This window comes from Prionailurus viverrinus, chromosome B4 (genome assembly GCF_022837055.1).
Source record: "Prionailurus viverrinus isolate Anna chromosome B4, UM_Priviv_1.0, whole genome shotgun sequence".
In the NCBI taxonomy this organism is placed as follows: domain Eukaryota; kingdom Metazoa; phylum Chordata; class Mammalia; order Carnivora; family Felidae; genus Prionailurus; species Prionailurus viverrinus.
In genome coordinates this window covers 77,340,196-77,363,028 of record NC_062567.1, presented here as the reverse complement: position 1 = coordinate 77,363,028, position 22,833 = coordinate 77,340,196, and the positions used below count along the sequence as shown (strand labels likewise).

Genomic DNA, 22,833 nt, shown 5'->3' with positions numbered 1-22,833 from the left:
CCACTTAGTGTAGGGTTCAAGCAACTTGGCTACGGAGCCGGCGATGTTTATTAGAAGAAATCATAATGACACATTAAAAAATGAAACAGCCCGCGGCCGGCCCTCGGAGTCTGGAAGGGGCGCCCGTGGGAAGGCCTGAGGTCGGAGCGAAATGCTGTTTATTGGGGCCTCCCCGGTGGGTAGCCTGGGCCTCCCGCAGCAAGCGGGGTTACCTGGCTGGCGAAGCAGCTCACAGCAGGGACCCCAAGTTTCCAAAGATTTCCCCCAGAGCTGTGCAAAGCTGTTCCCTGCTGCTTGCAGCCTGTGCTTGCAGTCGGCAGCCTCTCTCCGGCCGCAGGCATCCCCTATCAAGGATGCCTGACCCAATCCTGTATTCACGACCACTTTGCGTGGGTGCCAGGGACCCAGATGCGGGTGAAATTACACAAAAATAAGAGTCAGCCTGGGCCTAAGGGGAAATAATTGACCGGGAGAGAGAGACAGAGACAAGAGACAGAGACAGAGAGCTATCTGCTGTCAAAAATATTTCAGTCTTTGGGGGGATCTGGTTTTAAGGACCAGAAGATCCCATCGCCTTCCCTTTCCCCCTTCTCCTGACTGAGTCAGAAGACTTGTTATCTCTGGAATTTGGTATTATTTGACCAGAATCTTATTGGCATAAACAGATTTCTCTGTCTAGGACGCTCCAGGAAGGAGTGAGAGACCCCTTTACCCCCTGAGTCCCTTAGCCTTCAACCCCTTATTTTGGGGAATGAGGGGTCCCACGAAGACCCCCCCTTCCCCTGCTGTGGCTGGGATGGAGGACTGTCCACTCAGCAGGTCCATCCTACCCACCCCCCAGGCCAGTGGCCCACACTATGAGGGCAGGGCTGGCTGCCCAATTGCCAAGGTGAAGCCAGGGGCCAGCGTGAAACAGCCAGAACAGAGGCTTGAGTAGATGCTAGCGACCTGGGGGACAGTGATGAGTCTGCTGGCAGAATCTGAATATCAGAATATGGACCCAGGCTGCTTGGTGTACCAACTCCCTCACCTTCCCCTTCTTTCCTCCCCCCCTCCAGGCTTCAGTTTCCTCCTCCCCACCCTTAGCCACCTCCCTCCAGCCAAGTCCTCCAGGCGGCCTTCAGCCTCATATCCTTCCCACCCTGCTCCCTGTCCTAGTGCTGGGTGCTGGGTGCCCAGGGTTGGTCACGGTCACGAGGGGCATGTGGAGATCAGAAAGGACCCCAGTGTCTCATCCTTAGCCCCTGGAAGAAAAGAGCCTAGCTGTGGGAGGGGCCCAGGAGGGGCATATTCTTTGTCTGGGCCCAGCCCAAGGCTGAGGAAGAGGAAGGTGACTCAGTGGGGGAGATGCTTTCTTCCCACTGGGATCCAGAACCCCACTTTGTTTGGAGCCAAGTTTCTCCCAAAAGCACACTTGCAGCAAACTGCTTTTCTTCCTCCTCCTCTACACCTCCCCCACCTTTCACCTGCCCTCCCTGCCCAGCCTGCCCTCTCCACTCCTAGGCGCCTCTCCACGTGAGCTCCCCCAGCCCAGTCAGACCAGTGGCGGACACCTTTTCCACAGTGTTGGGAGAGGAGGATAAGGAGGGAAGGAGGAGTAAAGAATTGGGGGGGGGGGGAGGAGGGGGCGTTGGGAAAAAAGCAAGTCATTCCAGCTTCAAATATGTTTTTCTCCTTTTTTTTTTTTATTATGACTCACGTATACAATACAAAGTACTTGGACCAGGAACAGGGCTGCTGCCGGGACACAAAATCTACATTCATAGCTGGACATAAAGACAAATGACCAAAAATTATTATTATAGATATATTTTAACGTTTTTTTCTTTCGAGCACATTGCATAAACAGAGAATTCAAGACAGAGTTAACTATACATTCAGTGCAATTTAGCTCTACTCTACTGGGGTTAGAAGCACAATAAAAGCGCACGGGACCGGTGGGCTAGGCAGTCTCAGTTGTTGGGGTTTTCTTAGTGAAATTAAGCAGCAACAAACGACAACAAAACCGCATTACGAATACTCTCAAAGCAGGATTTCTCTCTATAGGTAGTGATAAAATACGTTGGAGGTTTCTTTCTTTTTTTTTTTAATTTTAAATTTTTTCTCTTTTTTTCTTGCATATTAGGATTTTCAAAAATGTCTTTTTTCTTTCTTCAAGATTATTGCAGGTTCCCTTTAGGTAGTATGTTAAAGATTTATTATCAGTATTATTATTATTATTTTTTTTATTATTATCATTCTTATTATTTTCATGATTATGGTGATTTCTGAGCGCTAAGACTGGTACAGCTCAGAGGAAGCTGGGCCCAACAACAGAAATCAGACAGCAAAGGGGAGGAAGGCATGGGCCCGAGTGACCATGGGATGGCTAGGTAGGATTTTAACGGCGACTGCAGGCTCCTATCTACCCCGAGGGGAGGGGGGAGGGGAGAGACCCGCATCTCCTTCAGGTTTCCATCAGGTTTCTAGAGAAAGTCAAGGGGGGGGGGGAGTCTTTCTAAGTGGGGGAGCCCCAGGGAGGAGGAAGGGACATTCCTTGCTATCATTTTTAAACGTTTCTTTAAACATTGCGCTTCCCTTCCTTCCTTCCCTTTTCTTTCCTTTCTTTTGGAAAAAAATTAAAAGTAAACCTAATACACTAACCCTAGCATAAAAACAAAGCCACAAGTCGTCTTCTGCATTTTGAGAGGGCTCCCCTCTAAAATAAATACCAGAGAAGCAGGGAGGTGGGAGAGTGGCAGGAAGGGGTGAGAGAGGGGCAAAGAGGCCAGGTCTCAGACCTCAAAATCCAGGCAGGACTCCGGAGGGTGGGGGTAGGGACAAGTGTGTGTGTTGGGGCAACGACTGAGACAGAGTCCGAACTTTTCGCTGTGTCTCCGTCTCCCCCCCCCCTCCAGCCCCCAAACAAATAAAGATCGGGGGAAGTCCAAAGGTAATAAAACCAGAGCTGCAAGTATCTGACAGGTAGTTAGAGTTGTGAGTGTCATTCTATTCTCTATAAAAGCAAATGACAGTCGTAAACTTCTCAATTTATCCGCTACCATAAAACGAAACTTCAAGGGAGTTGCTAAGGGGGGGGGGTCTCTCTTTTTTGCTTAGTCCTTGTTTTCTTCCTTTTCCTCCTCTTCTTTCTCCTCTTCCTCATTTCCTTCTTCCTCCACCTTCTCTTCATCTCGGGCTCCGGGCAGTTTATCCTTGTTGTTTTCCTTTTTCCACTTCATCCTTCGGTTCTGGAACCAGATCTTCACTTGTCTCTCAGTCAGTCCCAGGGCGTGAGAGACTTCAATCCGGCGCTTTCGTGTCAAATAAGGATTAAAGAGAAACTCCTTTTCTAGTTCCAAGGTCTGATACCGGCTGTAAGTTTGCCTTCCGCTGCGCCGCCCCGGAGCTGGACAGAATAGAACCCCAGTCTGGTTATGTTTGGGTGGGGGCTCGGCTTTTCCCTGCCACTCTTCCTCCCCTGAAGTCCCCCCTCTGATCTCCCCAGTTCCCTCCCTCCTGAAGACCAGGCGAGAGAGCAGGGAGCAGGCAAGGGCAGGAAAGTTTGGGGGCTTGTTTTGTTTGGTTTCACCTTGGGAGGTGGGGTGGGGGTGGGGGCAGGGACTGGGGTCTGTCAGGAAACTGGGGGATGGCAGGGGCCAAGGGAGCACTGCAGAGTCCCCCCCAGGCCTGCAGGCTCAGGAAACTGGCCCTTGCAGCTTTGTTTACAAGTGCAGAGTGGCATTTGGTGAGCAGAGCTGGGGACAGTCTTGTTTCCAAAAGAAAGGAAAAAGGTCTGGGGGTGAGGAAGAGGGACTCTGCTCACTGCCCCCTCCTTGAATCTCTTTGCCTAATGCCTTGCCAGGAAGAAAAATAATTGATCTCCTGGAATGTATCACTGCTTGGCCTGATTGCTAACTGGAGACCAGCAAATAAATCACGGGCCATCCCCGCTGGAACTTGTCGCTTTCTCGCTTCCCCTTTTACTTCGAAATTGGGCCATGAGGGGCCACCCTTGGAGGGGCTCATGGCCTGAGCCACTCTGAAGGTCTCAGGGAAAGCCCACAAACCTTTGATTGGGGGCAGCTGGGCTTGGGTCCTCTGGAGCCCAGAGCCCTCTAATCTGCATGGCCCCTCTCCTTCCGTGCACTCTTTTTCTCTCCTCTCTGGCTCCCTCTCTTCTCTCCAACTGAGGGAAGTAAAGCAAAGTTGGGGTGGTGGCCCTAAGGCTAGTTCTCTGTGAGGAGGCAGTGGGTACCCCCAGAGAGCCAGGGCACCTGTCCTTGGGGTCTTGTCACCCTCTGATCCCGCTAGGGGAAGGAAACAGGAGTCTCCCTTTGCCCCCAAGAAAGCCTGGCCACTGTTCTGGACTGAGGCTCTCTGCCTTATGGAAAGACTGGTTTGCTCCAAAGGCTGATAACCTCAGGGTCCTCGGGGCCCCTGCCCAGCCACCTCCCCAACTTTGACTGTAGAGATGGCAAGGGAGGGAGACAGAGGGGGAGACGGGCAGACAGACAGACAGTGGTGGAGAAAACGATTTTTAACCCTTTGCACCCGGACACCACCTTCGCCCCCCGTCCCCCCAATACCCCAGGCGAGCCCCGCGCCCCACCCCCAGCCGAACCTCCCAACCTCGAGAAACCCACTCAGGCCCCCGGGGGTGGGGCCGGAGAGACCCCAAAGCCAGGAGGGAAGGCGAGGGCAGACAAAAAGGAGGCGAGGGAGGGGGGAAAGACCCCGGAGCGCGGGAGACCAAGGGGGAAAGAGAAAAGGCTTCTCACCGTGGGGTCTCATCCATGGAAACATGAGGCTGGGAGACGAGTTTTGATTTAAGTGGCCTTGTCCTTCGCTACTGTTAGTGTTGGCGGAGGATTTACAGTCGGGATATTGCACCACGCTCGCCTCTTGCTGAGCCCCATAAAGGGACTGTCTGGGGAGCGCCTCGTAGCCATAGAATTTGGAGGCGTCTCCGTGGCAGCTCAGCGAGCACGGGTTCTGCTGGTAGCCCGAGTTGGAGATGCCCGAGGTGCCGTGGTGGAAGAAGTCTTGGACGTGGTGCGAGGCGTGCTGGAAGCCGGGCGCCGAGCCGCCGGGCCCGTACACCAGCGCATGGCTCCTGCCCACGCTCTGAGGGAACCGGCAGTCGTAATAGGCCGGTTCCAGGGACTCGCCGCCTTTGTATTTGGAGAACAGGGGGTTGACGAAGTAGGAGCTCATGCTGGGCACATGAAAACCCGCCGCCCCCTCCCCTCTGGCTCGCGACTCCCCCCCGCCCGGTACCCCCGAAAGTCCCCTCCCCCCGGGAGCGAACCCCGGGCCGGCCGGCTCCCCGGGGCTGGGCTGGGCAGGTGGGGGGCGCCTGGGTGCCGGGCCCGGCCGGCTCGGCGCGCGCGGCTCCCGGGGCTGGGCGCGGGCGGCGGCGGCGGGCGGCGGGCGGGCGGCGGCGGCGGCGGCGGCGGCGGCTCTCTTCACTGTCGGTAGGTAGAGCTCGCGCTCTCGCACTTAGCTCTTTCCTTTAACAGCCCAGGCGAATTCCTCAGACTCCCGGCGGTGGCGGCGCTTACACGCGATTCGCGTTCATCAATCCACGACATGAAGACAGGCGAGAGAGAGAGAGAGAGAGAGAGAGAGAGAGAGAGAGAAGGAGGGATGGTGGCGGGGGGTTGAGGGGTTCAGGGCTGGGGGGACCTGGAGGAAGGGGAGGGGAGGAAGGGGGAGGGAGGGGGGTGTGGTGTCTGTGTGTGTGTGTTGGGGGGGGTGGTGAGCCAGCCCCAGCTAATGGCTGGGGCCAGCTTCTCCAAGGTGCGCGTTCGGATTTGAAGGTGCCTCTCCCCCCTTCCCGTTTCCTTCCTCTCAGAGATACCTGAGCCAGCAGGTCAACTCAGGTTACCTCAACAGGTATGAGACTCTCCCCCCACCCCGCCCCAGGGGGTCGGATGCCTCGAAGAGAGAGCAGGTCCCCTAACCCAAACGATGGGCTCCCCAGGGGGTCCTTAAGCCTGGCACTCAAAAGGAGCTAGCACATGAGTACCTCGTATCCCCCAATACTTCAGGCATCCGAACCCCGCATGTCTCCTGCCCCTCCTCAGGGTGGGAGGCCGCCCTGTCTTCCACCATCCCTAACATTCCCTGGCCTGTCCGCTGTGGGTAGAGGAGAGGGGCCGGAGGTGGGGCGCTCTCCATATACCCAGTCAGGGCAGCACTGCCCCTTCAGACACCAGCTCCTGCCTGAGGCTTGGCTGGGGGCTCTGAGAGCAAAGCAGTTAATGGGGACAGAGGAGAGGGCCGCTGGAGGGTCCCTGGCCCTCTGGCGGGGCCGATCCAGGATGTTTCTTCTCAGGAGACTATTTGTATCTGGGTTGGAAGGGACTGGAGCAGGCCTCTTACTTGTCTCCACATACTCTAACCCTATAGGAAATGCCAGCTCAGCCCGGAGGGGCCCCCTGGCTTCACTGCACCCCCTACTTCCCCAAGCCGGCTGCCCAGGCCGGGATGTGGATGGGAACTGTCAACAGACACTCTTTAAATATTTACCCACAGTTTCTCTAGGGGGTTCCTCCCCTATCTCCAAGACTAGGGAAATTCAAGGTAATTCTAACGGATAAAAGAACCCTAGTCCATCAGGACCCTTTTCTGGCCATAAGCATGTACAGTTATGTGGGGCTTAACACAGACAGAGAAAAGGGAGAAGAGGGAGAAGAGGGAGAGCTGTGGATACGTGTGCTGTGTGCATACGAATGAGGAAGAGGAACAAGAACGATTTTTCCGGTCTTCCCCTTCCAAGGCTGTGCGGGGATGTCACACACAGGGCAATACTGGGGCACACTCAGGATACACACATCCTGTATGTGCCACCTTCCACCCTGAGACACATCGAGTGCATGCTCCCTAAACTATCATGCATGCCTAGAAGCGCCCCTGTCACCTCGCAGACCCTGTGCACTCAGGCACACAGGAAAATAAGACCTGACAGACACACAGGCATCTTTAGCTTTTTGCATCATGAAAAAATTTGCTACCTATTTTCTTTCCACATCCTGGGGTTTCCAGGTTGGATGAGGAAGGAGGCTGTTAGGAATCCAGGTCTCTGCCTTCCCCATCTGGAGCCCAGCTCTGGGGATGGATAAGGAATGGCAGTGCAGGAAAGGACGGTGTAGAATGACCCCTCCCCCAGTCCCTCTATTATCTAAATAATTGCTGGGAAGATGGCCACTCTCAGCCCAATTCCCAAAGGAGATTCCCTGGTGCCCCAGCAAAGGACACTTCCAGGATCCCTTGAATTTGGAGGAACCCACCTCCACCTGAATTAGGGACTGCCCAAACTCTGCAACATCCGGGAACTCTGGCCCTGGAGCAGCAGGAGGGGAGGGTCAGAGGAGGGCCGTGCCAGGGCTGCAGGCCTCCCTAGGGTCCAGGACAGTGTGGGGCATGACAGAGGTCTCCTTCACTACCAGAGCCAGCTGCAGCCTTGGTCCCAGCCCTGCGGTCTCTGAGCCTACTCTGCTCAGAGTACCAAGCTGAAGGAGATGGGCTCTGGGTTCCCAGCATCTGGGTCATTGGGGACTGTCATAAATATTTTCCCTTCTCCGCCTGGAAAGAGGAGGCTCCGCAGGCCAGATCCGCTCTGGGGCCTGCGCCTTATCTTTTAGAGGGTGGGGGGATATCTCGACATTTTATGGTCCAGCGAAAACCCTGCCACAGAGCTATTCTTCCAGGCCTTTGTGTCTTGGAATGCAACTGTCCCGAGTGTGCCGCCACCACCGTCTGCTCTGAGAGCCCACCAGTCCTGAACCCCCTGGCTGGACTCGATTTCCCCTTTTGGGGGGGGGTCCCTCGCCTTTTCTTTTTTCATTTGATTGTCTTTTTTTTTTCTTTTTTCTTTTTTTTTCTTTTACACGTATCTGCTTGATTTCGCTCCCGGAGCTCGGATATAAAGGAACCGCAAGCAGCCATCCTCGCTGGGGCGTCTCTGCCCCTCGCCCCGAGGCCTGCTCCGCCCTCCTAGGTACCACGGATTTATGTTCGTTTGTCCGGGTCATTCTGCCTTTTTGTGTTAATTACGCGCTGCCTGCTTGGTGCTTATCTCCTTCGCAAAGCGATTATTTTCGACGCCCGCCCTCCTGAGCCTCTCGAGCCGGCTGCCAGAGCTAGGGCCCATCTCCCGCCGCCACTCGCGATTTATTTACACCTCGCAGGTGAGAGGATTGATTTGCTCAGAGCCATTGGGGCCGGGCTGGGCCGGGGCGCGGGGCCTTCTCCCGGTTGCTCCTCGGGGCCGGGCCTCAAATGTCAGTGCGGCCAGGCCGGCCAGGGGCACTGCCGCCGCCTCTAACATTGAGCAACAGCGCCACCTCGCGTCCACTTTCTCCAATGCAGTCGGGCCAGGAAAAAGCCAACAGAGCAGGCAGGTCCCAGCCTTGGCCCAAAGGTGGGAAGTGAGAGGAAGGAGTTTCCAAATGGGTGCGAGAAAGAGAGAGAGAGAGACACAGAGAGAGAGAGAGAGAGGAGAGAGAGATGTGGGGGGGGGTTCCCCAGAAGGGAGTTTCATCGGGACCTCTGTCCTTTTGTTTTCCAAGTTCTCCAAATAAACCTTGTCAAAGGTTTCACACAATTTTCTCTTTTTGTCACCCTCCCTTCCCGCATTAAGAGACACTGTGCAAAGGAACTGCCGCGATCTCCCCCCTATTCAGGCGCATTTCTGGGCTCAGAACACCTCCGCTCACGCAGATGCACGCTCCGAGGCTCCCGCGACCTCCTGCCCGCGGCGCACACCCTAAACTCCTCGCTCCTCTTACCCTGCCGTTGGTTCCGCACTGCCTATTCCGCCGCCGCCTGCAGGACTTTGGGGTGGGACTGTGACTTCTCCCGACTGTTTGCCCCCTGGTTTGTAGCCCATCCCTCTCTCTGTCTCTCACGCGCGCTCTTTCTCCACCTCTCCCTCCCAGCCAGTGAGGTCCCGTTCTCCGTGGGCCATAGACAAAACATTCCTATAATCCGATTTCAAAGGAAAGAGTGTCCACCTTATTTAAACCATAAAACAATTAAGCCCAGACGTCTAGCCAGCTCCGCGCTGCTGTTTTGTTCGGCCCCATTCAGAATCCAGCGCAGGGAGACAAACAGCGCCATAAAAGTGGCATTTCGGGGCTGCGGAAATGTACCTATCCGCTGCCTTCCCAAGTGGAACAACCTTTAGGGTTTTGTGATTCTGACAAAGGAGCAGAGGAGAGGTGGGAGGGGAAGATTAGGGCAGGAGGGCGTTTGCCAGCCCCTCTTTCCCCCAGCTTTCGTTTCTTTCCCTAGATGTGGGTTTGCGTTGTGTTGTGGTTTAAATTCACGAATTGTAATAAATAAAAATTGAATCGAATCCTGACCTGCAGGCTGGAGGCTGAGCTGGAACTGAACAGTGGGCTGGGCCGGGTGGGCCTGCTCTGGATCCCACGGTCTCGCCAGGGCCCTCGGAGCCCGGCGGCCCTCCTTCCTGCCCGGAGTAAGGCCGGCTCGGGCGGGCTGCAGGAAGCAGGCCGCGCTGACGGAGGAGGGGAGGCGACAGGGCCTTGGAGCAGGGGCGGGGTGGAAGCCCGGAAACGCCGCGGAGCTTGGGCTGGGAGAAAAGCCCCAGTCCCCGCAGTCAGGACCCAGGGACACGGATGCCCTGGCCTCCGCCCCGTGCGAACTGACGCCAGGGTCTCAGAACAGCGCAGTGGCCAAAGGGGAGAGTGAGGATTTGCGAAAAGAGACAAAACTACGGGCAAAGCACCATTCAAAAGGACCAAGAGAACAACTGCTTCTGGAATTGGGGAGGAGGTCTCTTAAGTGGGAAAAAGGAGAGGGTGCTTCAGCCACTGGGAAAACCAGCGTTTGCGACTTTTGATGGCTCCCCTCAAAATATCACCCAAACAAAATGTTTGTGCCTTCCCACCTTCCTCCAGCCCCCCAAACTGGCGTGCTGGACGGAAGGAGGGGGTAGGAGATTCAAATGATGGGGAAGGGGCTGGTCCCTACAAGTGCCTCACCAATCCTGTTAGACGATGCGATGGAGGAAGCGACGGAAGGACTGGGATCCCCAATTATTTTCTTTTACGGTGGTATTCCCCAAGTATTCAGAACAACACCCTGCACCCTCACCAGAATGGGCAGCCTGAGATATTAAAGGGCTATATTTCAAGCAGTCTGAGTTTAATAGTTTCCAGATTGGGGGATTTCCGAGAAAGGGGGCGCCGGGCCGAAGCATACCCAGCAGCTTGTGTCTGCTTCTGATTAGCAGATGAAAACTGCCGGTTCTGGGGAAGGCGCTCTGGGGTGCAGTGCAACTGACCAGCCCCTTCGGGCTGTTACACACGTATGGCCGCCTACCCTTGCGCCTGCGGTCCCACCACCACCAGGGAACACCCCACTCCTGGCTAATCCCTGACCAACTTCCTTGGGCCTTGGCCACGTCATCTCCCAGAAATGCTGCAGCCACTCAGCATAAGCCTGTTACCCCAAACCAACGTTCAAACTAAACACCAGAGAGAGATTGAGAAGAAAAGAGAACTAGGAGAGGGAGAGAGAGAGAAGCTGAGAATGCACTGACAAGTTGAAAGTGGATCTAAATCTGATTGTATTGGTTTTGCCATCTTTCTCCTTCCTCCCTCCCTTCCTTTCTTCCTTTTTTTCCTCCCTACTTCCTCCCTCTCTCCCTCTCTCCTTCCCTCTTCTGTTTCTCTCTCTCTCTCTCTCTCTCTCTCTCTCTCTCCCTTTTTTCACTCGCAACGCATTCCCCAGTGCCTCTTCTGCTCCCTGAGGCCTGCTCAGCCTTCTTCCTCACCGCTCACCGCACACCCTCCCTCCCTCCCAGCCATCCCTCGAAGCACCAATGCAGACAGGCAAGAATCCAGCCCGGGCCCTCACCCAGCACCCAACTTTCATCTTCACCTATCTCTTCCCTCCGATCTCGTGTACTCATAAATTATTACAATTAATTACAGCCAGGGAAAACCATTCATGCCATGCCCCCACCCCCCACCCCTGGACTCCGACGACGAGCTACCAGGAAACTCACAAGGCAGCCAGCCGGGGCAGGCACGAGCTGGGCTCGGGCCTCAGCAGCCCCCACCCCACCCCTGGAGTCTTCACGCCCACCCCACCCTGCCTGGAGAGCAATGGCAGGCACTTGCCCTTCCGAGGTAGAGGGAGCCCCTTCCCTGGCTCCGGCTTCCCCCAAAGGATCTGAGCACTTGCCTCCTCCACGACAGCAGCCTGGGAGCCACAGGGAGGAGAAATAACGAGAACTGGATGCGGTTGGGTTTCTGGTTTTTTAAGTGACTTCGATATATTAACACAGAGCTGTTCTACCATAACAAACAGAAGCACGTTACAGGACGGACGCTGGGGATCAGAAGAAACACTGCTATGTACACACCCGAGGCGCCGGCCTGCGCCGCCGGACCCAGCCTGCGGCACGGTCCGGGCCCTCGCCCCTCAGCTCCTGGGCTGGGAATTGTTATTGTGTATGTGTGTGTGTCTTTTTTTTTTTTTTTTTGTACAAAATCTGCACGCAGAGCACCCCAGGCCTGGGGAGGGATGGCCCGGACCACATATGATACAGAAAAAAAAAAATAGAAATATAGCGATTCAAGTACTGGCTTCTCTGAAGAAAGGAGGGGAAAAAAATCACATTTGTGTGTGTCATTTATTTCAGTTGCGCTGGGAGAAGAGAACGCGGTTTCTCTCCCCGCCTCCTCCTCCTCGCTGGGTAGAACTAACTCTAAAACACCAATTTCTCAACACTGAACCCTCCCAAATCGCAAGAGTTTTCCTTTTCCCCTTCCTTTTTTTTGTCTCTTTTTAAGCTGATGGGCTTTTCTCTATCTTGCTCTTTCCTTTTCTTTTCGTGCTCTCTCCCGCCTGGGTTGGGGTATTTTTGTGGGGTTTTTTGTTTTTCCCATGGCTGTGCCGAGGCAGCAGGCTGGGGCAGGGTTTAGGATTGCTCCTTGTCGGTTTTCTCTTTATTCATCTTTTTCATCTTCATCCTCCGGTTCTGAAACCAGATTTTGACCTGCCGCTCGGTGAGGTTGAGAACCCGGGCCACCTCGTACCGACGGTCCCTGGTTAAATACATATTGAAGAGAAACTCCTTCTCCAGTTCCAGCGTCTGGTACTTGGTGTAGGGGCAGCGCTTCTTCCTCGTGGAGCGGGCGTGGATCCAGTTGGCCACGGGGTTGCCTGGAGGGCCAAACACAGGCAGGGGTCAGCGGAGCCCCTTTCTAGCTCAGGACCCCTGCCACCCTACCCCTAGGCTTAGCCAGGCTCCCCAAACGCAATGATTGAACCTGAATTTGGACACGTTTGGTTTTTGGAATTTTCTCCCTGACTCCTTTTGCGTTCTGCCCTCTCCCCATCTTCCCCCTCTTCGGTTTCTAGCACCTAAAACTATAGGAAATCAAAGCTATCAAAGCCCCTACAGTCTGGTCCTCAGCTTCAAGAGTAGTAATTCGAGAATATGCTCATAAAAAGTCCAAATTCCCAACTGTTTCATAGGCCCATAAACGCTTCTCTCTCTTGTTTTTTATTTTTATAGCGAGGTCTCTCTCCTCCCCACTTCCCTCCTCCTCTGCCCCCTCCCACCCTCCCAGCCCACGACCAAGTCCTGAAATTTCAGCAGTTCTGTTTCCTGACCCTGAGAGTCCCTAAGCCCCTCACCACCCTCTTCAGCGCCCATCTCTGCTCTCGGAGTTCAACCCTGCTGAGGCGAATTCTCAGAGTGATGCTGGAATGGGGAGAGCCTTTCTCCTCTCCCCAGAGAGCTGCTGGCCTTGGGACAGGCTCCCCTATATCTTAGCTTCCCTGTTTGGCTTCCAGTGCCCCCCTCCTGCCAGCCCCAGGACAGGCTCTGCAGGAGCCAAGCCTCCAATTTCAGGTTTATGGGAGTAGCTGAGGGCAAGGAGGGAAGCCTTCAGAGGGGTATAATTAGGCCCTGGCCCCTTATGGGGCTGGAGGAAAGGATTTCCTGCAGCCCCCTCCTGGGACTCCCCCAGACACTTCCTCACACCCAGGGGCTGCACCCCCTCCCCTGCTGTTTCTCCTTCTTTCCCCTTTTTCTGGCCCAGCAGCTCCCACCTGCCCCCACCCCCACCCCCACACACCTACCCCTGCCCTTCTCTGCAATACTCAGAAGGCTCCAGTCTCCTTGATGGGGAGTGTGTGTATGTGTGTATGTGTATAATTCTCTAATCTGGGGAGATGCCCCCCCCATTCCTCATCCCTGAGCCCGGTTTTCAACCCTCTTTCCTTCAGACCCTCAGAAGAGGGCTCTCAAGTTTAAGGAGACTGGGACCCCACTTCTCTTCCCCAACTCTGTAAGTCCTGATTTCTCCAGTTCCCAGGCTGTGAAATCCCCCAGACCCCTCACCTAGTGCTCCTGGGTATATAAGAAGTCCATGCACCTTCTCTTTAAGGAATTCCTCCTGGGGTGAGACTCCCCATGCTGGCTGGGAGGTAGGGGTGATTTTTCTCCCTGGGGTATTTCCTCTCTGTCCCCAGTGTCCTCCTCATCTCCCCCCCCACTCCAGTCCCACCTCAAACCATAAAATGAACCTCAACCCTACCCCATCCCCTGGCCCTGTCTGCATTTCTTCGAAAGTAGCAACTGAGCCAAAAAGCCTGGGCTGGGGGTGTGTGTCTGTGTGTGTGGGGGGGTCTCTCATCAAAGCCAGCTCCAGGGAGAGGAGCCCCCCTCAGCCCTCTCCCAACCTGGCTCCCTGGGCTCCCTTCTCAGACCTTCCTGCCCCTGAAAGCTCCCCAAGGTAATTCGCTTTTATTGAGTCCTCGCCCCCTCGCCCTCGCCCCTCTCCCGCGCTCCCTGCGCCGCTCCGAGGGGCTGTAATCCGGCTCCCCCCCGCCCGGCCTCCCCTCCCCTCCCGCGCTGGTTGTAAAGGAAAATTGCTCCCAACTTACTGGGGTCCAGGTCGGCCTTCTCCTCTTTGTGCTTGCTGCCGGCGAGTGCGTCCGCCTCGGGCGAGGGCAGTGTCTGCGGGGCGCGGTCGCGCAGCTCCCCGGGCGAGCCGTACATGTAGTCCGGGTAGCTGCGGCCGTCGCCCGGGCCGCAGTCGGCGCGGCGTCCGGGGTAGGCGTCCGGCTTGAGGGCGTAGTGACGGCCCCCGGCCGGGAAGCTGGGGAAGGAGACGGCGCCGGACAGCGGCTCGAGCCAAGTCCGCATGTAGCGCGTGTCGGCGCCGAGGTGGGGCTGGGGGCCGTACGGGTGGTATACCACGGACGACTGCGAGGGCACGGGCGCCCACGACGTGCTGAACACTGCCGGCTTGGGCGCGAAGCTACAGGACGGAAAATCGCTACAGTCCGGCACCAAACCGCTGGGTCTGGCGGCGGCGGGGTGAGCCCCCGTGGCCGGAAACCTGGACGCTAGGAGGTCTTCATTGTCGTGAGAGATGAGCGAGTCCACGTAATAGTTACTGATGGGCCCCGTCGCCGACATCGTAACAGGGTTTTACATACATAAGATTATTGTATGAACTGTATATGTACTTTTTATCTGCTCACAGAACAATCAAGGCAGGTAATTATTTTTCCAGCCTTTTCCCCGCAGCTCATTGGCTCCCCGGCCCCCACGTGATCGTATTTACCCAAAAATACGGCGCGGATCAATGCGCAGGGGCTTTTTTTTTTCCTTGCTTTTTTTTTTTTTTTCCCTTCTCCCACCCCCTTCTCTCTGCTGATCCCCGCGACCTGCGTTTTCCTGGGGGTCCGGAACTCTGGACCCAAAGCGTCGGCCACCCCCTCAGGACAACTGGTATCTCATCAGAGCACTCTCTTGCCCATGTCCACCCATAAGCAGATGGCCTCCCGCACCCCCCCCCCACCCTGGAGGATTTCTTAATGGGGTGAAAATGCCAGTCCCCGAAGCCAGGGCTCCCGGACCCCCAGGGCCGAGCTGGGCGCGGGAGCCCCGCAGGGGCGGAGAGGCCGGCTGAGGTAGGTGGAGGAACTATTTCTTGACGTAATCCGTCTCTGTCGCCCCGACGCTCCCGCAGTCTCTGCGCGAGCCGAGATCAGCGATTGTCAGTTCGGAACGTGGCTTTTAAAAATGCGTTTTTAAATAGTGTGTATGTATGTATTTCTTTCAGGAGCAGCAGCAGCGAGGGAGGGAGGGTGGGAGGGGACTGGGGAGGCTGGGGTGGAGGGAGGGAAGGAGGGAAAGGGGAGCGTCCTTCTGCCACTGGCCAACTCAGCCCCCCAAATCTGGGGTAGGGCAGCTTGGGGAAGGTGGTCCGCCTGTGGGAGGGGTAGGACCTCGGGACCTCATACACCTTTATCCTCAGAAGTCCTCTCTTTGCTTTGGCACAGATATGCAAGCTCCTTTATTTTAAATTTATTGTCTCTATCTATTTATCTTTCTTTGCCAGCTTGAAGAAGTGGAGGAGAGATCAGCACAAGTTAAGTGGGGCGTCCCCATCCCGTCTTCCTGCTCACCCTCCTTTGCCCCCAACTCCATCTCTGCGACACCCTGCCCCCCCAAAAGAAGTCACTCCAGGGCTCTGTCTGCAGAGAGCCAGGGTGAGTGCGGGCAAGGCGAGAGAGAGAGCGACCTCGGTCGTGGGCAAGTAGCTTGTTTTTACGTCCTTCAATAAAATTTTTATGAGGATCATTTGATTGTTCATAAATGTGTCTTTCATTAAATAAAATTGTAGGCTGTTTTTGGAACGGGAAAAAAGCAACGGAGGGATGGGAGAGAGCAGTTTCTTTGGGGTCGGACGCAGGGATTCCGGAGGGGGCAGTGTGATTGTAGGGAAGATCAGACAACTTGGATTCCTCCCCCCAATAAGTTGGTTGCTACCTTCCTCCTTGAATTTGGGGTCTGTTGCCCAGCCCTCTGCTTTCCATCAGACTGCCCCATGGTGGTTTAGTAAAGGTGGGCTTTAAGCTGGCAGGGAATTCTCAGTGTGGGTGCAAGAGAGGGGGCAGGGAGGTTGGCTGGGGGTAGGGAGAAGGGCAGGTGATGTCCCCAGGGACACAATGCACCCTAGGTATGGCAGAGGGAGTTTGAAGGAGGGGTGCAATTTCAGGGTCAGAAAAGAAGGGTCCCAGTTTGTGCTATGGGAGATAGGCAGGAGCTGAGGCTCAGACGCAGGTTCTGAGGCAGCAGAAGGACAAGGATTCCCAGACATGAGACGCCTGCCCTTCTTTCCCACTCCTGTCCCCAGGAGGGGACCAAACGCCAGGGGTGGGGGTGGAGGATGGTTTTCTCCTGCATCTCTGTCGACCTGTCTCCTCTAGGGTGGAGAAGGGCTAGAGAGAGGTGTCCCAGAGAGTGTAGCATGCATGTTGGGGGGGGGGAGGAAAGTTGAGGGGGGAAGGGGAGATCTACAGCCTGCAGCACTGACCCCAGCTTTCCAGGCCCCCTCCCCAGTCCCTGCTCCTCCCCCTCTCCGGTTCTTTCCTTTTCGGTCTAGCGGGGCTGAGATTTCGACTCAAGGGGGGTGTGTGAGAAGTGCCTGGCTGGGGATAGACAACCCGGGGCCTCAGCCTCTTCACCCTCAGCTCTGATTGTCTTCCCCTCCCCCGGGCTGGACTGGTGTGGGAAATCCAAATTACAGCAAGAAATAGAATATCTCTTTGGCCTTGATGGAGTCCGGTTAGCTGTCAGTCAAAATTTCTCCCTCACTAGTTCAAGGAAAAGACAGGAGGTTCCCTCCCGTCCCCCTGCCGAGGCTTTCTCCAAATCCCCAGCACCGTCAGCACCTCCCCCAGCCCTGGCGGCTGGGGACCCTGCCTGGCTCTTGGGCGGCTGCTGGCAGCAATGAGCAGAGACGCGTAGCCTTCAGCGGGCCCGGGGGCCAGACAGAGACCTAGAGGACATCAGGGGACAGAGCCTGAGAGAGACTGAGCCTGAGACATAACAACTGAAATGCGGCGCCAGGCCCATGGAGAGGAAGGAAGGAGGGAAAGAGAAGAAAACGGAGGGCTGGGATAAAAAGAAAAGGAGAGGGGAGAATTAAAGGAAAGAGGGGGGGCAAGATGAAAAGAGATGGGAGAGCAGGGAGAGGAAGGCATGCGGGGAGTGTGAGGGAGGAAGGGCGGCGATAGGCAGGCAGGACGGGGCAGGGCGCGAGCTGGGAGCAGCCGTGGCATTGTGCAGTCCGCTTGCTTGCCGGGCCTTTGCCGCGGGACCCGGCTCAGGGCGCGGCGGCCACTTCTGTCCGGACACAAAGGAGAAAGAGGCCTCCTCTCTGGCCCCTCCCGGGCGACCTGCTGGGGTGGGTACACTAGGCCTCCGGGGGATGTGGAACCCCGTCTCAGCCCAGGCAGCCACCCAGGCGGCTGGGGGCTGAGCCACGCTCTAGCCAAGGAGCTAAGAAGACATGATGAAGGAGAAGGTCTCCAGCCCTGCTCCTCCTTTTTCGTCTTCGCCAGGCGACAGGGCCCATCTGCCCCAACCTCAGGTCTCCTAGAAGAAAGGCGCCCCGAAAGACCGTCTTCCATGGGCCTCTACTATTTGGGAGAGCCGTTCAGACAGAGTGGCTGGAAGCAGATGCCCCTTTCTCTCCTACCCCCTTTGGCCACTGCCTTCTTTTCAACTCTTGAGCTGCCTGCCCACCCGGCTTGCCCACCCAGCAGAGGCGACAGCAGCGGGGCAGCCGGGATCCCAAGGCCCAGGCTCCCTGCTGCCGTCAAATTCCCCGTGAAACTGAGGGGAGATTGTCGCCTTCGTTTGAGAGCGTGAACTCAGACCCTCCCCACTCAGGCACAGACACAGCTGTGGATCAGGAAGCAGGCCTCGCCCACAGCCCCCTCCCCACCAATGCCCCGCTTTGCCTAGGCCTTGCAGAGAGCAGCAGCCATGAGGAGGGGGCTGAAAGAGCCTGGGAGTCCCTGAGTTCACCAGGCCGAGGCCCCTCGGGCTCCACAGCTGCATGTGGGCTGTACCCCCTAGTCTCTGCATTTGGAGGTGGGATGGCAGGCAGGTCAGGGCCCTGAAGCAGAACTTCAGGCTCCCCCCACACCCCCCCAAAGCCAGGCCTATAGATGTGGGGGCACAAAGGATGTGGGGGCACCAGTAAGGAATCGCTCGTCTTTCCAGGATCACCTACTCCTTCTGAATCTCCTGCCAGATTCCCAGACTCCCTCTTACCCCCACCACTCCCTTCAATTTTCCTCAGCACCGATGGGGCAAACCCGAGGGACTGGAGGACACTGGGAGTCCCTGTTGGGGAGGGGGGGAAACCCCAGCTTTAGCTGGCACTTCTGCATCTGCTCTGGTGCTTAGAGCTTGCCTCCGACCCCAAAAGATTACACTAGGCACAGGAGAGCCCCCTAAGGGGGAGGGGCACCTTTACTCCATCACCTCAGACCTGCACAGCTGCGACCACAACCAAGCTAGCACCACCGTGGGAAGGACAGACAGACAGACAGACGGACAGGTTAGCGTCATCCCCTCCCCTTGCTCTGCGCCTCCCTCTCAGTGATTTAAATTCCCTCCGGTTCAATCCACACCGTCAAGTTCGGATTAAATTTAAAACAGGCTTTTCTCCCGGTCCGCAGCCGCCGCAGGCAGGGAGCCCGCTCCCCGGCTCGTCAGCACCCGCCCGCCCGCGCGGAGGAGGCCGTGCTCCATTTGCTTTCATTTTCCTTCTCCCCCTGAAATGGGCTCGTTTCACCTCTCCGCTGCCCTCTCCCCCTCCCCGCCCCCTCCCCGGTTCCCCTCTTCTTTCCCCCCTTCTCGTTCCTGGTCCCTCTTTGTTGGGAAAAACACACCCACACACAACTCCTCCTGGCTAAGGCCTGCGCTGGAAGCAGAAACTGAATTCTCCTGGCCCGCCGCGAGGAGACCGCGTCCTGCCCCCACCCCAGGTGGGTATCTGGGATCCCTACAAGCCAGGAGTCAGGCCCCTAAGCCCAGCAGGAGTGAAACCCCTAGGGCCTGTGAACGTGGCCCTCTCAACGCCACGGCCTGCATTCCCGCCGGCCCCCTGCCCGCCCTGCCGCCCCGCAGCAAACGGGGCTGTTTCCGGCTCCCCCAACCCGGTCTGGTTTCCCAGCCTGGGGAGTGGCTGAAGGAGGAGCGGCCCCAGAACCAGGGGTGCTCTCTGCCCGAAGCCCCCATGGCTCTGGGCGCCTTGTTACCTGATCTTTGTGTGATGTGTGTGTCACAAGGAAATTTGCAGTGACTTTGGAGCCCAGACTGAGGAAGCGGAGGTGGCGAAAGGAGAGACAATACGGGCCCGAAGTACAATTAAGGGGCCAGAGCCGCTAGTCTCTCCCCCGCCCTCCCTGCCAGACTAGGAGCTGTCTGGCCTCAAACCTCAGGGCAACCCGCGAACCTGGAGCCAGAAACTCAGCCCGTGCCGGAGGGAACCAGAGGATCCGGCATCCAGAACGTTGGAGGAGAGCTCCCTTCCAACTTGGGGGCGCAGCAACCAGCCCTGCTGTGTTGCAGCGAATCCAATGAATGAAAGTGCACATTCCGACGAAAATTCCCGGTTTTTTCAGCTTTTGGAAGGAGAGCCTAGGGTCTGGGACGTCTCAGACAGACAGACAGACAGACAGGCAAACCGCATCTCCGGAGGCAGACAGACTCACAACATGAGTGTGAGCCTAAAATCAAATGCAGGTTCAACATTCCCGAGGCCTCTCTGCCAGGCCGGGCAGGCGCCGATCTCCCTACCTTCTCTCCCCTCCAGGGCGTTGGGCAGAGACCCGGAAGACTCCGTCCCTCTGGCTTGGTCCAATCCCGCCTCGGGAAGCGCCTTCGTTACCTGCTCCTCGGCTCCCCACGGCCACAGATGCAGGGCAGCCGCCTCCCGCCGGGGGAGGGAAGCCCCAGCCACCGCAGCCGCCGCCGCTGCCCGCCCTCCTTCCCTCCCTCCCTCTTTCTCGCCCTCCCTCCCTCTCTCCCTCCCTCGCGCGCTGCCGCTCGCGGGGCCCTCCCGCGGGCAACCTGTTCTGGACCAAATCCAGGTATCTCCGAAAGAGAGAGAGAGAGAGAGAGAGAGAGAAGGACCTCTTACGTGGAAAAGAAAGAAAGAAAGACCCTTAACCGCGTTTATTTTCCAAGCTCTGACCACTGGCCGGCCTCTGTTCAGACGCCCTGGACACGGCCCTGTAGCAGCAGAGGTGTGCGGGGCCTGCTGCCTCGCCCACGCTGACCGCCGCGCCCCTCGCACAGCGCGCTCTACACTCTGGGCCGCCGCCCCCCGGCAGCCCAAACACCAAACAGACCTCAAGGTCCTTCCTACAGACTCAACATCCGGTCGCCCGCCTCGAGGCTGGCCTCCGCCCGCCCCGGAGCCCGCTCTGCTCCGTCTGCGGCCAAAGTCCACACACAATCCACCTTGCCCGTGCTCTCGCGCCGGGCCCGGACGCCCCTCCTGGCCGAGGCGCCCGCCGGGCCACACTCGGCCCACGGTCCTGCCCGGGACTGCAAACCTCGTCCCCTGCACGGGACCCACACAAAGCCCAGTGCCCTGACGCTCCCACCCGCAGCCCCCAGTCCCCAGCCGCTGCTACCCTTCACCTGTTCCCGAGAAAGGCTGCGTCTCCGAGCCGGGGCAAAGCCGTGGGCCTGGGCGGAGGGTGCCGGGGGAACCGGGGAGCCGAAGTCCCAGGGAGGCTACAGAAGATCCGCCGGGCTAAGCCGGAGCCCCCGCAGCCCACGAGATTATCTCAGAGACCAAAGCTCTCCTTGGCGAGCTCTTGCCTTTTCCTCCGTCTCCCGCAAGTCTTAAACACTCACACGCCGAGAGTTCAGCTCTATAAATCCTGCTCCTCTTTCCCATATCATAATTAAAAAAAACCAGTAGGGGAGGTTTTAACTTTTATTGCGATTTCTGGAGTTGGGCTGCGGAGCATATATTAAGTTTACGCTTATGCGCTCTCGGCGGGGAGGGTCCTTTAAGAAATAAAAATCCATCTTAATATCCGCAGACGAGAGAGATAATTTTTTCCCTCCTCTTCACGCTGTTTCTTCTGAAGACTCCCTTCCAGCGAAGCGAATAAATAATCACCATCGCCTTAGCCATAATCTACAGTCCCAGGGCCCCGGGGTGGACTCTGGCCACCAGCCTGGCCCTCACCTTGGCGGGATGAGAACTCACCCCATTTCCCAGGATTTGGGGAGGGGGGCACCCCAGACTCGTGGCTCTGTGGCCACCCCCCATCAAGCCCACCAGCTCTGAAACGGAAATGGGGGCAGAGAGAGACTCAAAGAGCAAAAGTCGTTCATTGGTGAATTTCGGCCCATGAGGGACGCTCTCCCCAAGCCAGGCACTCCTGAGCACCCCGCCCCTGCCTGGGACTCCCTTCACTCCAACTGGCCCTGTGATTCTGACAGCTTGAAAACTCAGAGACTGCTAAGGGCTCCCAAACCAGGGGAGCCCCTGCCTGCCTCGCACCAGCTGGCCTTCCTCTCTGAAAACCTCCCTATTTCCCCGGGAGCAATAGAGAGATTTGAGCGTTTTCCTTCAAGGGAAGAGATTCTTTTCCCCCACAAAGGGCTGGGGGACAGACGGAAAGACAGACTAACAAATTCAGCTAGGGAGAAGAAAGGCTCTATTCCATTTTCTCCTCTAGCCTCCCTGGGGTCAAAGGAAATCTCTTTGTATAAGAAAGACAGAAAAATACGTGAAGTATTCACGTAAAAAATAGACGTGGGATTTGAGAGAGCCTGGAGGAGCCAGAGATACAGAAACAGAGACTCACACTCATACAGGGTTAGAAATATTCCCCCAGCAGACCACTGTGAGAATATAGAACTCCAGGTATATATTTTGTTACAGGGACACAATTGTGTTCCCGTCTCCAAGTTGAGAATGTGTTAATAACCATACTATTTCCAAAGTAAGAGAACCAACAGCCTGTCCTCCTCCTTTTGGCTTTCTCTTTCCCAATCTCTCTGAGAGCAGGGGTGTATCTCCCCATTCTCCCTGACACCCCCCCATTTTTTCTCTGCAGGCAGAGAAGCCTTTTTGGGGAGCCTTCTCTTTAGCCACCAGGGCCAGGATTGAGGAACCAGATGGAGAAAGGAGGGGAAGAAGCTTTGCAAAGTTTCACATTGCTCAGATTCTCCTTTACTCCATTATCCTCCCCTCCTCCCCCTGGCATCAGCCAACAACCTTCCCAACAATATGGTAATGGTGGGCGCTGGCAGCCTCCTTTCACCCAGACATTTCCACACAGCGCAAAGACAAGCAGCTGCCTGACAGCCACAGACACAACAGACCCAGGCCTGTGGGCCACAGACAGCAAGACAGAGACTAGAGCCAGGTTCCTGTCCTGATGTTTCCCAGTAGGGCGTGGGGGGGGGGGTTCTACTTGGACTTGATGGCTTCCCTGTAACCTACTAATACTCTAAATATGCCCTTTCTCATTGGGGATGGAACTATAGAAGGGGAAGGGGGGGTGGCTGAGCTGGCGCTCAGAGTTCCCCAACTCTTGGGACCCCCCCCACCCCATTCACCCCACTTTTCTAAGGGGAAGCTCCAGCCCCAGCCAACTGGAGGCAGATTTTTGTCTTTGGAGGTGGCAGGTGAGAGAAACTGGCCCTTCCAGAGACTCCCTTCTCTTTCTGTGCTCTCCTCTCTTCTACTGATCCTGCCCCACCCAGCTACCCAACTGAGCTGGCCCACCAGGCCACCTCTTACTCAAATTCCTGAATTTCCTTGGAATTGGCTAGACTTTCTTTGTCTGTCTCCATCAGCTGGGCCCAGGAAACAATAGCTGCAGGAAAAAACTCCTCTCCCTCACTCACAGGGATTGGGACAGGCTGAGGAGTGGACAGTATAAAACGGGGCTCTCCAGACTTGTCCTGCGGCCCCACTCACAGCTTGCCCTCATCAGTCTGTGCCCATTTGCCCTATCTGG

At 56.6% G+C, this 22,833-nt stretch overlaps 3 protein-coding genes and 1 long non-coding RNA gene across 5 annotated transcripts in view; 1 reads left to right on the top strand and 3 right to left on the bottom strand.

Annotated features, from left to right (window-relative positions):
• Positions 1 to 9,473, bottom strand: part of HOXC4 (homeobox C4) — a 50,679-nt gene extending 41,206 nt beyond the window's left edge. Inside the window, exon 1 of one of the 2 annotated variants that reach the window (XM_047865789.1) lies at positions 9,351 to 9,473. The gene's annotated coding sequence lies outside the window, so the exon portion shown is untranslated. The remainder of the gene's footprint in view (positions 1 to 9,350) is intronic. The other variant, XM_047865787.1, reaches the window with a different exon arrangement.
• HOXC8 (homeobox C8) lies at positions 1,701 to 5,218 on the bottom strand. The gene is made up of 2 exons (XM_047865790.1): positions 4,761 to 5,218; positions 1,701 to 3,388 (listed from the first exon to the last, which is right to left on the bottom strand). The coding sequence occupies exons 1-2, from the start codon at positions 5,194 to 5,196 to the stop codon at positions 3,096 to 3,098; spliced, it is 729 nt and encodes a 242-aa protein (XP_047721746.1). The 5' UTR covers positions 5,197 to 5,218; the 3' UTR covers positions 1,701 to 3,095.
• Positions 5,756 to 9,308, top strand: LOC125169913 (uncharacterized). The gene is made up of 3 exons (XR_007153837.1): positions 5,756 to 5,877; positions 7,903 to 8,174; positions 8,627 to 9,308. It is a non-coding gene; the product is annotated as an uncharacterized LOC125169913 (long non-coding RNA).
• Positions 9,474 to 11,333: 1,860 nt separating the features above from the next.
• HOXC9 (homeobox C9) lies at positions 11,334 to 14,561 on the bottom strand. The gene is made up of 2 exons (XM_047866848.1): positions 13,915 to 14,561; positions 11,334 to 12,183 (listed from the first exon to the last, which is right to left on the bottom strand). Exons 1-2 carry the CDS (start codon positions 14,450 to 14,452, stop codon positions 11,939 to 11,941), a joined length of 783 nt encoding a protein of 260 aa, XP_047722804.1. The 5' UTR covers positions 14,453 to 14,561; the 3' UTR covers positions 11,334 to 11,938.
• Positions 14,562 to 22,833: the final 8,272 nt, after the last annotated feature.